The sequence below is a fragment of the Anopheles bellator genome, chromosome 1 (assembly GCF_943735745.2).
Source record: "Anopheles bellator chromosome 1, idAnoBellAS_SP24_06.2, whole genome shotgun sequence".
NCBI lineage: Eukaryota > Metazoa > Arthropoda > Insecta > Diptera > Culicidae > Anopheles > Anopheles bellator.
The window spans coordinates 21,475,275-21,489,168 of record NC_071285.1 but is presented as its reverse complement, the minus strand read 5'-3'; the positions used below and the strand labels follow the sequence as shown (position 1 = coordinate 21,489,168).

Below are 13,894 nucleotides of genomic sequence, written 5' to 3'. Positions count from 1 at the left end.
CCAACCCAATAGTTCAATAAATGCCATCTACGATTTAATAAATTCGCTTCTCACCGTTTCATGCCTAATGCTCGACTTTTTCAACTGCTCGACTTTCGCGGGCGCGCGAATAACTGTCAATCTGAGAGCTGTCAATTGCGAATGTTTGTTTACACAGCTGGCCGGTTTACGCGTTTGTTTCGTTTTTTGGGAAAAATTAAGCCGATGGCGGAAAAGGTGGTGAAAGAATGTTGCCTCGTCCCGTTGTCCGGCGCGCACCCATCGATCGTCATCAAATCGGAGCAAATGATGGTCGGTCGCAGCCCGCAAACGTTAATACAGGATCCGAATTGTTCACGTAACCAAGGTAAGTGTCTCACGGTGAGCTGTGTATTATCCGGAGTAAGGGTTTCACTTTTGATGTACCTCCGTAAGTTTGTTTGAGGGCGTACGCTGAGGATGCTTACGTGCTGGTGAAAACGCTCGGCCTCAATCCCTCGGTGCTGAACGGCAAGTCACTGCAAAGGAACATCGGCTACGAGGCGTACGATGGCGACGTGATTGAGCTGCTGCCAGGGGCGCATAAGTACAAATTTGTGTTCAAATACGAAGAACCTTGCAAACGACCCGATTTGGGAGAGGTGGAGAAGAAAACACAAGGCGTCACCAGCACCGGTGCATTGGAGAATCACAAGGAACGCAAAACCGCCGGATCTGCTAGCAAGCGGCCACGCGAAGAACAATCAGCAAAGGAAGCGATTGGCGACGGGCACGACCAAGCGTCAAAGAAGCGCACCAAGGAGGACAAACCGTCGTCCGAGGACGCACATCGCGATTCATACGGATCGCTAAAACCCACGACGAGCGGTGTTTGGGAATCGCTGGACAAGAAACAGTTGCACGTCTACACGAGCGCCGGTGTCGTGGCATCAACGAAAATTGCCGCCTACGACATGGACGGAACGCTTATCAAAACGCGTTCCGGCAACGTGTTCCCGAAATCGATAGACGATTGGCAGATTGCTTTCCCGGAGGTACCCGGCAAGCTGAAATCGCTCAACAAGTCCGGCTTCAAGCTAGTTATCCTCACCAACCAGGCGGGCATCGGCAAGGGAAAGCTACGTATCGAGGACTTTCGTCAAAAGATTGAATCGTTAATCCGCAAACTGGGCGTTCCGATGCAAGTGTTCATCTCGACCGGCTCCGGAATTTACCGTAAGCCGAGGACTGGCATGTGGCGTACCCTTTGCGAGCAAAAGAACGACGGTGTCCCCGTTGATAAGGGACGCAGCTTTTACGTGGGCGATGCTGCCGGCCGGCCTGAGGTTAAAAAGCCCTTCAAGCGAAAGAAAGATCACTCCTGTGTAGATCGGTTGCTTGCCCTAAACTTGGGCGTTCCTTTTTTGACACCCGAACTGCACTTCCAAAACATGCCCGAGGCCCCATGGACCACGCCGGAGTTTGATCCGAAGGAAGTTTGTGAAGCTGGGGCTGGTTCGGCTCTGCTCTGGCCACCGGGCGCTAAGCTAACCAGCATGGCTCAGGAAGCCATCATCATGGTCGGGTTTCCTGGATCCGGGAAAAGCCACTTCGCTCGCCATCAGCTCGTACCGCACGGCTACGAGCTCATCAACCGTGACACGCTCGGATCGTGGCAGAAGTGCGTGGCAAGTATGGTGGCTGCGCTGAAGCAGGGAAAGCGCGTCGTGATCGACAATACGAACCCGGATGCGGAGAGTCGCAAGCGATACCTGGAGGTAGCGGCGCGAGCGAACGTCCCCGTGCGGTGCTTCGTGATGGACGTGAGCTACCGACACGCACGACATAATAACGAATTCCGTGAGCTAACCGATCGCTCGCACTCGTCGATGTCGGACATGGTGTTCCATTCGTACAAGTAAGGGGCCGTTGTAGGATGTACGTGTACAAATAGTAATCGTTTCTTCCTCTCGCAGGTCCAAATTTCAAGAACCATCAACACAGGAGGGCTTCAAAGAAGTAGTTAAAGTTAAATTCATTCCGAAGTTCTCCTCCACGGATGACGAAGAGCTGTACCGAATGTTTCTGCTGGAAAAATAATGCTGAGATTTCGGTCCGTTTGCTGAAGTTGTTTGTAATTTTTGTAAGATCTGTCACATGTAATCTTCTTCTTCTATACATATAAAAGAAAGTCGTGAAGATGTCGTTCACTTATAACTAAAGAACGGCTGAACCGATTTGGCTGAAAATTGGAAGGGAGGGAGAACCTGTTGAGAACGCGTAGATTGCGGTTCAAACCGGAAAGGAGAACCAATGTTCAGACAATGCAACGTATGTTGCATGTCGCGAACAGACCTTCGACCAGGAAACTCGTAATCGGAACGAGCGTAGGACAAGTCGCGTTGTTTACATCTCCCATGAAACGGAATGTCGAAGACGCAATCATAACATGTCCTAAGCAAATGTAAGCGCGAGGGACAGGATCGCCAGCAACACGCTAGATAAGAACGTAGGACGCATACGTTTATATTTACAAGCCAACAAGACCCTCGGTATCATTGTTCGTATGTCTCGTGACATACGCGATCCATGGTGCCTGAGGGCTCTTTTCTGCTGCTGGGTCCGTCCTGTCCTGTCCTGTGTTGTCTAGCCCCCCTCGTCCCCTTCCTCTATGGATAGGCTTGAAAGGGTGCAACGTTGGTTCACCAGACTGGCCATTCGTAGGCTCCTGGGCGCCTCTGTTTCCGCCATGCCCCCATATGAGATTCGCTGTCGCATGTTGGGGCTACCTCCAATAGTGTCCCGCCACTCCCTTGTCCAATCCCTCTTCATCGCCAACCACCTGCTCCACAACACAGCCAACAGTTTTGTACAGCCACGTTCAGGTACTAGGAATTCTCTGAAGACTAGCCTGTCCGTGCTTTAAAAAATTTAACCCTTAATTGCAATCTGCAATGTCGGAGGTGTCCCACGCCTTGCACCACACACTGTGAAGACGCCAGCGAGAGAGATAGAGAAAGCTCAAAGCTGATCCGTGAGCGCCGCTCTCGGATTCGTTCGTAGGTTGCGGCGATGTTATTTTTGCGATGTTATTGCCAGCGAGCGATGTTATGAACTCGACGATGCGAGGAAATTGATTTGCCCGATCCCTTTCGTCGCGAGAAGTTGGTTTTCGTTGTTCGTCTGACGATAATTCGGTTCGCGATTAACTCGAAGAAGTGTTGTTTCCGTGTGGACGGTAATGAACCTTTTGAACAAGTGTAGATTCCGTTTCCGGTGCACGCCCGTCCGCCCGTGCAAGATCAGCTGACACAGATTTCCCACAGTTGTTGTTTGGGTTGTCGTTGTTTATGTCGATCGCAGTGCCGCCTTTTGTCACCATCACTCCCATCAGCCGGCGCAGTTGACGGAAAGGAGCTAAGATCCCGCAAAAATAGTGTTGCTTTTCAGACTCCAGTAGGTGACCTTGATTGTGCGTCCGGCGAAGATTGAGGCTGGAAACGGACCACTGGTTTCGTATTCTCTGGCCACGGGCTGGCCTGCCAATCACGACGTTCCTCCCGGCCGTTTCCCGGTTCCATCTCAAAGGGAGATCAAAGTCCGCAAACAATTGGCAGCCAGGGCGTGTGTATGTGCGTGTTTCGCATTATTGCAAATTACTGCTGCGTGTCGTTCTTTCGGGGAATGATCGAAAACGTGTGAGACGAGGCAAACAAGTTCTTATGGCGCAGCCTCCGGGAGTATCCTTGCCTCAAGTATGTTTTTACCCTCCACAACACAGGTTGCACTTTAGTAACGTTTTTTAGAAAGCACGGAAGTTGTCACGATTGAATTCTGCCCGTCGGATAACCCACCAGAGTGTGTTGACCCTGTTCTCCAGCATCCTTCATTGCCTCACGATCGAGCGGATTGCAGTGTCGATCCGGCGTTGGTGAATGGCGATTGGGATAAAGTTCAGCCTGTTGACGGAATGATATTTCACTGAAAGACGGCACGCTTGCGATCGCGGGAGAGATTTTCTATTCGAGCGTAGAAGAGATGTGTTAGATAGGAAGGTGCCAAAAAGCGGTACAAGTGCTTCGAAACCGGAGAAAAGCAAAAACCCAAAGCAACGTAAATCAAACAAGCAAACAACGGGCTCAAGTGCGTGCGCGAGAGAGAGAAAGAGCGAGCAGATCGAGTCGATCGTAGTAACACTTGGTAACGCACCTCACCTAATGGTGCGTTACTGTCGGCAGTTACACGTTACACATACGCGCTGTGAGCGAAAAACAAGTTTTCCAGCCACGGGAAACGGCCGGGGGCCCAGACGGTGTGAGGCAAATGCGATCGGATTGACGGGGTAAAGTAAGCCAAACCAAAGTGTAACCATACCTCCCGCGTCCCACGAGCTGACCACCACCACCACTACCAGTAACCATCCTCCAACAGCGGGCGGGAAATTTGGTTGAGCCGCGCGCAACGTGCAAAGCGCAAAGTAAAAGTAGTGTAGTGAGCAATAGAGGTGCTGTGCTGAACAACGACACCGACAACCACACTGGTGTGCGATCGTAAGTGTGCACAGTGCGCGCGCTGTACGTGGATGTGCAAACAGCAAATGAAAATAGAAGTACAAAAAGTGGCGGTGAGGAAAGAGCAACAACGCGCATAAAGGGAGAAACGACGAAGTCGACGGCGGCAAGGTAAAGTGAAAGCAAATGACGGAAAAAGGAGTGCTGATCGGTGAGTGAACCAACGTGAAGCGCGATAGTTAACGCGGCGGCAACAGCAGCAGCCACAACCACAACGGCACAGCACTTGAAAAGACGCTTAGAAAATCGCAAAAAAGGTAAGAAGCGTAAACATAACGACTAGACACGAAAACAACATCAAAACAACAGTTACTTAAGAGACAAAACCGCCGTCCACTGAATCGTTCGAAGTAGACACAAATGAGAAGCAAAGGCAGACAGTTAGTAAATCATCAACTGAACTGGAATAAGAATATGCAAACTAAAGAATTAATGCTTTCGAAAACTTTTAATTGGTTCTCTAGATTGAATTGAACTGAAATGTTGTCAAAGTTTGCAAAAGCCACAAAAATAGATGCAAACACCCCCGACGACGGTACTAAAGTCACGCCTGTTCACGCTTCGTGCTTCACGGAAGCTGCGCGAATTGCCTTATGCCGAATTGCCTTAAATCGGACACTTGAGCTTTGTGGTGTTTATGGTCTTCGTTTACCCGTGTTTGTGGCCTTTTAATTGATTTATGAATTGATATTTGGCTCCCGAAGATAAAATACGATCTGTCGGCAGATTTAGACCCAAGGCGAACGGTTCGTTGCTGCGGTGCACGCCAACTGTAGTTGTGTAAGCTTTTATGCTGTGTTGGCCGTGAGGTGGTGCATCATACCATCGCACACCGAACTTGTTTTGCGCTCTGGGGAAGCTTTCGGCGCGTGTGGTAAGGGGCGAGCCACATAAGCCACCGCCACGCTACGGTGCAGAACGACACATCAAAAGGGTTTATGGATCAGAGATGGGGTGCGTATGGGTGATAGTAATGTCTCTAGTGATGAGCGCCAGCTGGGGTCCTAAGGCGTCGATAGCAGCATAAGCATACCTCACTCTGTTGGCCGCTCTCACTCTTTATAGTGCCCATTGAATAATTCAATTTACCAGCCTTTTAGTTGAAGATGATAATTTATTATGCTTTTCCTTTTTAAGCCACTGGGAAGCTGATGCTCGGAATCGCACGTAAAGATAATGATACAGTTATTCCTCAGTGGTGATGTTACTGCTGTTCGGAGTGTTAGATTAATAGGCAACACAGCGTTTCAATACATTGGAAGAAGCCATAAAATGAGGGAAGGACGAACCAAAAATGGTTGCCAAAATTAGTGTTCCTGACCCCGGGAACTGGGAGACTAACACTTTAGCAGGCCGAAAAAAGCTGTCTGTCGGCTCGGCCCCAGACAGCAAACACAGTCCAAACATGTATGTGGCCTCCGGTATGCAAATTGGTTTCAAGCATGGAATTTATTAGCGCAAATATTAATCTTGGTGAAGGTGAAGCTCCTCAGCTGTTCATCATGGGCGACGAAAAGGACGGTTTTTAGTAAAAATGTCAAACGATTGAGCTGTGGCGGGTGTTTGGTTCGGCCAAATATTTAACTGCTCGTTGCTACGATGTCATTAATACCGGTACGCTGTCCGATTCAACTCTCGAAGAGCGAAAGACTGCTGCCACAGATCGGTGCGTGCCTCTTCCCTGCTGTGCCATGGCCTGGTCTTGAACTCATTAGGGGTGTGCTACCTCCAATCGCCAACACTAATCACCACCATCACAACCCGTGCCCGTGAAATACCGCACACGGTGTGCGTACTGCGATTCCGGTGTTTGTTTTCAAGCCGCCGTCATGTAGTGGCTTCCGTGTGCGTCTTCCTGGGCTGACCTTTAACCCACCGTAGGTGTTGGTGTCCGGGCCGACGGACGGTTCGAGAATGACCTTTGCCGGGGCTTTCGGGCTTTGCTTCGTTCTGTTCCCTCTATCAGGTATCGTCTAATTACCGGTCTAATAAACGAAATGAAGCCATTTCTTCAACACCAACGCACCGTCCTGAGCAGACTGGCGGTGATTCGGCTTTTTGAAACATAAATTGCTGCGCATTATGGCGTTCGATGATCGGACGCAGATTAGATACCAAGACCGGCGCTTTTCGCGTGCTCGATCATCAATCGGATTTTCGAGCACTCGAACCACCGTTTGGCGGATTGGCGTAGCTCAAATTGCAGCTCAAGTTGCGCAATTTACGCGACGAGCTTTTCTCGATCTGGTGGACCACAGGATCAACTTCATGAATTTAATTTTACGGGCTACGAGCTTCAGAAAGTTGTCGGTTTCGGATGGCCATCAATATCGGTTTTGATTACAGGGATGAGTTTGTCAATTTTTGGAAACCAAGATCCAATCTGTGGGCTAACAAAGATCATGCAAAATCATTCCTTTGCCTCCAAATTCCGGATCTTTATTGCGAAAACAATTTGAATGTGCAAACAAGTCGTGGCTTCGCGAAAAGATATACGCCTGTTGCGTTGGATTACCTTCCAGTTGCCCCTCCGAGCAGGTACTTAGCTGGCTGCATAATATCTTTGGCCGGCAGCAGTACGTGTACTCGTATCTCTCCGAACGACGCGCTCTCCTGGCCAGGCCGGTGCGGGGATTACATCACCGGCGCCCGAGCATATGCTGTAAGCGATGCTGATGTTGCCCTCGGTTCGTTTTATTTACACCGCCTCACCAATTGCCGCCGCTATTACCGCCGCTATTCCGAGAGCCCCTTCTGGTGCCATCCTGCCAGCAGCTAGCTGCCTAACAGTGGCCCGCAGCATTGCTTCGCCCAGGCTTCGAATTCGAACGGCATGTAGCGAGCGGATAAATTGAAGTGCTGACCAACACCAATGGGCGCACAGCAGCATGACAAACGATCTGCCACGAGCCCGCCCCGCCGTTAGGAAGTGGAGGCCAAAGTTCTGCTGTTCCGTCGCAAGTCTTCGATGCATTCTATAGCAACTGACGAGCACTTTGAAGCGTCTCGTCAAACGTTGGATTGAACGCTGAAGCACCGCAATTGAGGTTTAATATCTCATCCAACGACTCGCTGTAAGCCTTGTGGCTAAGTTCATTTGGCGTTGCTTTATGTTTCAATTTTGTACATTCTCAAGCGACAAGTGTAATGAGTTCTTACAGCGCACCCAACATCGCATAGCTTAGTGCCTTGAATCAACAATTTCCAACACCGTCAGTCAACAGCTGATGAGGAATCTTACGAAACCCGTTGCCTTCGCTCAACTGCTGCCTTTGCTCGAGACCTTCTATAGGAAGATAAGAGCAATAACTATTGACGAGCGCGGCACTTCGGTCCGATCGGTTATCGGTTGTGAGATGATATTTTCTGTCCCACCAGTCATCCAGTCATCAGCTCCGACCGATGCTATCTGTGCCGAATTTATGGCTCAACCGACGTACGTGCGGCGGTGACTAGCCGAAATGGGGAAGATCTGACGATAGACCGGCCAATATCAGCGAGGGCTTGAGGCACTGGCCATTAGAGATTTACGCCGGTTGCCCAAGTGCGTTCGTAGAATATGTATGAAAGTGGAAATCACGCCAGCTCCGGTTCCGGGCCTGGTTTCCGGCCCGGAAGCGGATGGTTTAGCTTCTGACGCGCCGCTGCCGTTTCGTTGGAGATTCAATCAGCGCACCCTCAATGTGGTGCCATAACTGTTCAGTTTAATGTCGTCATCTAAATGGTCGTTTCTGGAAGATGGGTTCCGTAACCTTTGCCACAGTGCCGTCCAGATATTTCTGTTTTGATACTTCTGAAAGGGAGCAAACCCTTTAAGTGTGCCATCTGCTTCTTTCACTGAACGAATGCAAATGTTTTCGTTCTTCAAACTTTAGATTCAGAAATCAGATTCTACTGTACCGCCGTTGAACGACCCGAACGATTCCATAATTCTGCTTAAAGTTTTCGCGTGAAGAAAACGTGAGGCGAAAAAAAACAAAACTCAAGAGCAGAATAGTTGGTTGGTTGAACAGGGCACAGCCATGAAAATAGAATGTACGCGCGAAAACCGTCATGCTCCGTGGGGATGCTTGGTAGAGACGGCGATGTTCTTGACGCTGGCGGAAAGTTCGCGAAGCAAAGAAGCGAAAGGTCTTCCAAGTGACCGCTTGCTTGAACGAGCTCAGATTCGCGGAAGGGCCACGGCATACGAAGACAGAGCACCGGCAGCCAGCATCTAGCGTCCACCGGACGCCGAAGGCAATTTATTATTGTTATTATCTGGATGTAATAGTTATGGTTCGGGCAGGCAGGCGGATGAGGACGATCGAGTCACCGGCAGCATAACGAGCAACGTCACACACTCTTGCCGCGCCCGCAGAGGCGGTAGAATCCGCCTCCCGGGGCCCCTTGGCAGAGATCGTCGGCGATTGTGAGGCAGCAACCCGCACCACGATGAGTCGCGTAAATGGTGGAAATCTTACCCCCCAGCTCGCCGTCGTATGTGTGGGTCGGTGACAAACTTGTTTTCCACCACCGGCACGAGGGGCCTCACGAGAAGAATTCGGCATTGCGCAATGTGCAACCGGAGGTTGGCGTTTGTGGTGTTGAAATCCATCGGAATCTATGTGCGACATCGCACGGGGGAACGTTTAGGAAGGCCGTTTGGAGCGCAAGCATTGGTGGGGAGCTGAGCCGCCGGAAGGAGAGACCCTCGGACCGGTCCCCCGGTACGTGTAGAACAACCGATAGAACCCTCGCCGGTACGAAAACAGGCCCTACGAGGGGTAAGCGAATGACAGAACAGATTGTAAAGCCCGGAGCACGTCGTGAGGTCGTGAGGTAGTTACTTGTAGTATCTGCTGGGCTCGGGATTTGGGAACTTGGTTTGTTAAAATTCATGTAACATAAGAGCTGGGCTTGGTGTTAGCCACTCACCAAAGTTCTAATCGAGGTCGAGTGTAAAAACATGTATGGAAATTGAGGTTTACCGACAAAATTCAAGTAGACCCCTCGAACAGTTGCGATCCTCCATTCCACACATTTAACTTATTCGGTCGCACCTAGAGCTCTTGGTTACGGAACGGAACCACCGTTTACACTAACACCCCTTGGTAGCTGCCGATTGCTCAATGGTGCCAGCATTAATACGGGCGGACTTAAACGCGGCGCGGACACCACCAACTACTTTGACTTTTCTCGATGCAATTCACGTTGCACTTCACGTTCTGTGGCTGTGGCGCTTTGGCGTACGACAACTTTTAGTGCTTCGCTAAGTGTGGCCGTCGCCGCCACCGCCAAGGTCTTCAAGAATGGTTCGATGTTCGAGAGCGAGGAAAACTCTTTTTTTCCAGGATTACCCGCCACCGTTCTATGCTTTTTGAGCGGTGCTGAACTGCCGGCGTATTGCCATCGTTGGACTCGGTTGAAGATCGGTTTCGCAAGCTTGGACGATGGAGGGAAGGACGATTGTAATAAATTGTCGTTTGTTCGCTGCGAAAACGTTAAATGCCTTTGCTCTGGGGGATTGGAATGTGAGAAAAGGGCACAAGAACTATGCGAACCTTTTAGAGGAGGGGTTCTTGTTGAATTGGCTCTTTAAATTTTTTTTAATTGGAACGGCATTTTGTTTAGGTTTTTATTATGGTCACACCTTGTTTTTTGGTATAAGCTTTTAACTTCTGAGGAAACAATCTATCTCAGAACTCTTAATCAAGAACTCTAAATCGAGATACAATATGGAAAACTTAATGTAAAATCGATGAAAGAGTCACAAAATCATTTTGGGTATTTCAGTGGCGTGCTCGGATACATACTGCCATTTCTCGAGAGGTTGTTTCTCGCAAATTTTTCCCCAATAAAACATGCCGTATTTAGACAATAATTCGTCGAAGGTTTGCTTCCAAATATTTGATGGTCACTTGTTCATCGATTAACTTTACATTACATTCCGGTCGAAAGAAAGCAAAGCCAAAAAGCTGCGTTGGTCGAAGAGTTAGTGAGCAGTTAATCCATTCTTCGAAAGTAATCGCGCCATCGCGATTCTTCGATATCAAATTTCACAATTTTTCAAGTGGTTCAAACAAATTAATGTTTCTACAAAAAATCCATTCAGTATTATGTAATAATCTGTTTTGCTTTTGTTTCTATTTTATGTTAATGTTTAAAAAAAATCAGGAATCGATATTTAGTTATCGTTCTAGTTTGTAAATTGATTGCCACGCACGACTTTTTCCGGAATAATACAATGAGAAATTATGGGAGCTTAGTTTTCTTTCCTCTTCACCTTATCGGATAAACAAATCATGTTTGAAAGAGGACAGGCTCCCGTAACGAGTGTTCTATTTACAGCCTTTCAAAAGTGTTTTACTTTTCAGTTGCGCTTCTAGCAACTTAACTTTGTATCCGTTCGCCGCTGGCTACCAATCAATTTTATTGATTTAATATTCAAACCCGTTTGAACGTCGCCCGCACGGCGTGGGCTTAGTAAATAAATAAATTGTCATGCCAAAACGAGTGTCCTTTTGCAAAGCGCCCCCACAAAATTCTAGATTAGTATTCGGCTACAAAATCGGTTACGAAAATGTTACGATCGAACGAGGTGCTTGAATTTCGTTTCGAGCGACGCCACTGATTTCATTCGAAGTATGTTTAAAGTTCAAAAAGTGTTGCACTTCCACACCTTCTGCCTCCCTTCGGCCTATGGTCATTGTGGCTGCGGAAGTGATGGCGTGAAAGCTGCATTACACCCGTGTCCACCGTCGGGAGTTTTTCGCACGCTTGGTGTGTGGAAAATGGTAGCAGGGCCAAAGCAGGGCAAAAACATGCTGCTGCTTCAATGGGTTTACATTTTGGTGAGGCGCTTTTCCACATCTTGAATGCCATATCACGCACACCTCTATTGGTTTACCGTAGGTCGGACCGCCGGAGGAAGAAAAAGGGAAACCAACACGGCCTGACGGTGAAGTGCGAAATCGGCGTGAATGTGTCCGTCGGAGCTAATTGGAATGCCGTTTGACCTGTTGGCCATACCTCTTTTTTAATGGTTCTTTATGTGGTTGTATCTGTAATGCACTCTCTTTCGGGGGCCACTGCATTTAGCTCTATCGATCCGAACAGCTGGTAGCTGTTGGGTTTGGATATTGATCGAAAATCCATTGGCCTCTAGCGCGACCCAATACGGCGAACTTATGATGCGCGTCGACCTGTCTACGGAACGAACGTCTACGAGATGGGACGATGGCAATGGGTAATGTGGGTCGACAAATAATTCTGTCACTTCGGGTGCGTGGGCTGGTCCGGAGAAATTCTTTTCTTGTGGTGCATTTGGTACACTGAAATCTATACCACATACCACAAAATATACCATCATTTTCTTGTTTGAAATTTTATTTCACTGAATCGATGGATTTAAAGGTGGTGAAAACAATCCAAGATGAAGGATACATTTTTCATTAGCTCCATGTGACCCCTTTTTCTATGGTCTTCAGACGGCTCAAAAACGCGAGTTGCCTACTGCACGAATGTGGTCCCGGCTGATTCTAATTTAGTCAGTTTTCTTAGTGCTTCCATACTACATCTGTTACATTTTATTTAACCATACGCAAGCTGAATAGCTGATTTTAGATAGCCAAGATAAAGAATGATTTAAACATTTTCCGATACCAATATAAACCAATCAATTGAATTTAAATTCAAGTGAAAAACCAAAAACTCCTTCAACTACTTTTGTGGCCGTGGCAATATTTTCACATTGTGCTTCACATTTTTTACAATATTTCAACAGTTGACATTGTGAAGCAACATATTATTTTCCCTATAACAACTCCCTACAACTTTTTTCCTATAACTTATATTTTCACATAGTTTTTCTTTTGACTTTTTGCCCACAATGGATTGGCACACCCATTGCTCGTCTCTATTGTAGTGTTCCCTCGCGGTCATCACTTTATGTTCACAATAGCATACATCTCACCCTGCGAAACTAATCACAGCTCCATTCTGTCCTTTTCGCAGCTTTCCGATGAGGAAAATCGAACGAGCGATTAATCGAGCACCGGTAGATAAGGACGAACCGACCGACCGGTGAGGGGAGCTCGAAGGGACAAACCGACCGGCGGGAAGCGATGAGTGCGCCGGACAGTTCGGACACCACACGACGACAGTTCCAACGGTACAGTTCAAACGGTGCCGCAGTGTGACATTGATTTGACGAGCCTTCTCGTACGCCGCCAGTGATAAACGACACCGAGGTGAGTGGGCATGTTATGGTAGCATAAATAGCCGGCATACCAGAGGCATCGTTTTTCCGAAAGTTTCCTCCGAAAGTCTTCCAGTCTTTCAACGTCGGCTGGCTTCAGAAGCGGTTAAAGTTCCTTTTCTTTCCTCTTGGGAGCAAACCAGTCAACAACAGCCGCAGCGCAAACTACGTAAGACGATCGGAAGTAGCTTACTTCGGAAGTAGGTTTTCTATTGCGTTCTTTTATTTTTGTTTACTGTTCTTTCGAGCGGTAGAAATGATTTTTGTATTCTTTTCAAGATGGGATTAGCTGTCCGATATAAGGTAATATGAAACAGCTTGATAAGAGACGCGCAAGCAAATTCATTTGGATGCCTCTACCAGCATGTGCTCATCCGTTGAGGCCATCCATGTGATTTTCAGCTGTGTTGTTTCTATGTTTTATGTTGTTTTTATGAAAACAGTAGCGCCTAGGCCTGATATGAAAATTTGTTTTCATTTACGCTGTTATCCTTATTAAGCTACCTATTAAGCGCTTTTAGTATCCTTTTTTACTACGACCCAAAGTCATCGTCCGTAAAATTGCTGTATGGTCTTGGGGCGAAAGGACCTAATTAGGTGCTTCTCTTATACAACGTTCTTCCGTCGATGCGGCTCTCGGTGTTGATGGATTTTAGCATAATTGTGTCGCATTATTCAACACCCAACCCGCAACATTGCGCTAAATTTGCCCTGGCTCTGGGTGCCTGTGTGTGTCTTTATGTTCGTGCGGGGACTTATTTTTAGTAATAATTTGTCCATCGCTTATCATCAAATTACGCGCCACTTCGCACTGAATTTAGCCCACTGATTGACGCAACATTATTCATCGGGGCGTTTACCGCGTAGTATCCTTCGTCGAGCTCCAGGCTGCATATCCTCATGGACTCCTGGATTCCTGTGCTTCGAAGGACTAAGACCTGTTCCTATTTTTTCTGTCGTTTTCTATATTGTCTAGCTAGAAATAGGCTCGTTCGTGAGGTATCCTCAGAATGGGGGCCCACACAGAACAACACCAACCGCGTCTCTATTAGGCAAATTGGTCATGGTTCTGCCCACCTTCGAGGGGTATCATTATTTGAGGTTAGAGCTTTTAATCACAGACTGC

General features: G+C 48.0%; 2 protein-coding genes across 2 annotated transcripts in view; both read left to right on the top strand.

The window, feature by feature from the left end:
• Positions 1-204: 204 nt before the first annotated feature.
• LOC131215208 (uncharacterized protein F21D5.5) lies at positions 205-2,148 on the top strand. Its single transcript, XM_058209596.1, has 3 exons — positions 205-346; positions 415-1,876; positions 1,935-2,148. The coding sequence occupies exons 1-3, from the start codon at positions 205-207 to the stop codon at positions 2,056-2,058; spliced, it is 1,728 nt and encodes a 575-aa protein (XP_058065579.1). The 3' UTR covers positions 2,059-2,148.
• A 1,020-nt stretch (positions 2,149-3,168) lies between these two features.
• LOC131206583 (diacylglycerol lipase-beta-like) overlaps positions 3,169-13,894 on the top strand; it is a 31,918-nt gene continuing 21,192 nt past the window's right edge. The window contains exons 1-3 of the mRNA XM_058199190.1: positions 3,169-3,196; positions 4,390-4,786; positions 12,525-12,760. The gene's annotated coding sequence lies outside the window, so the exon portion shown is untranslated. The remainder of the gene's footprint in view (positions 3,197-4,389; positions 4,787-12,524; positions 12,761-13,894) is intronic.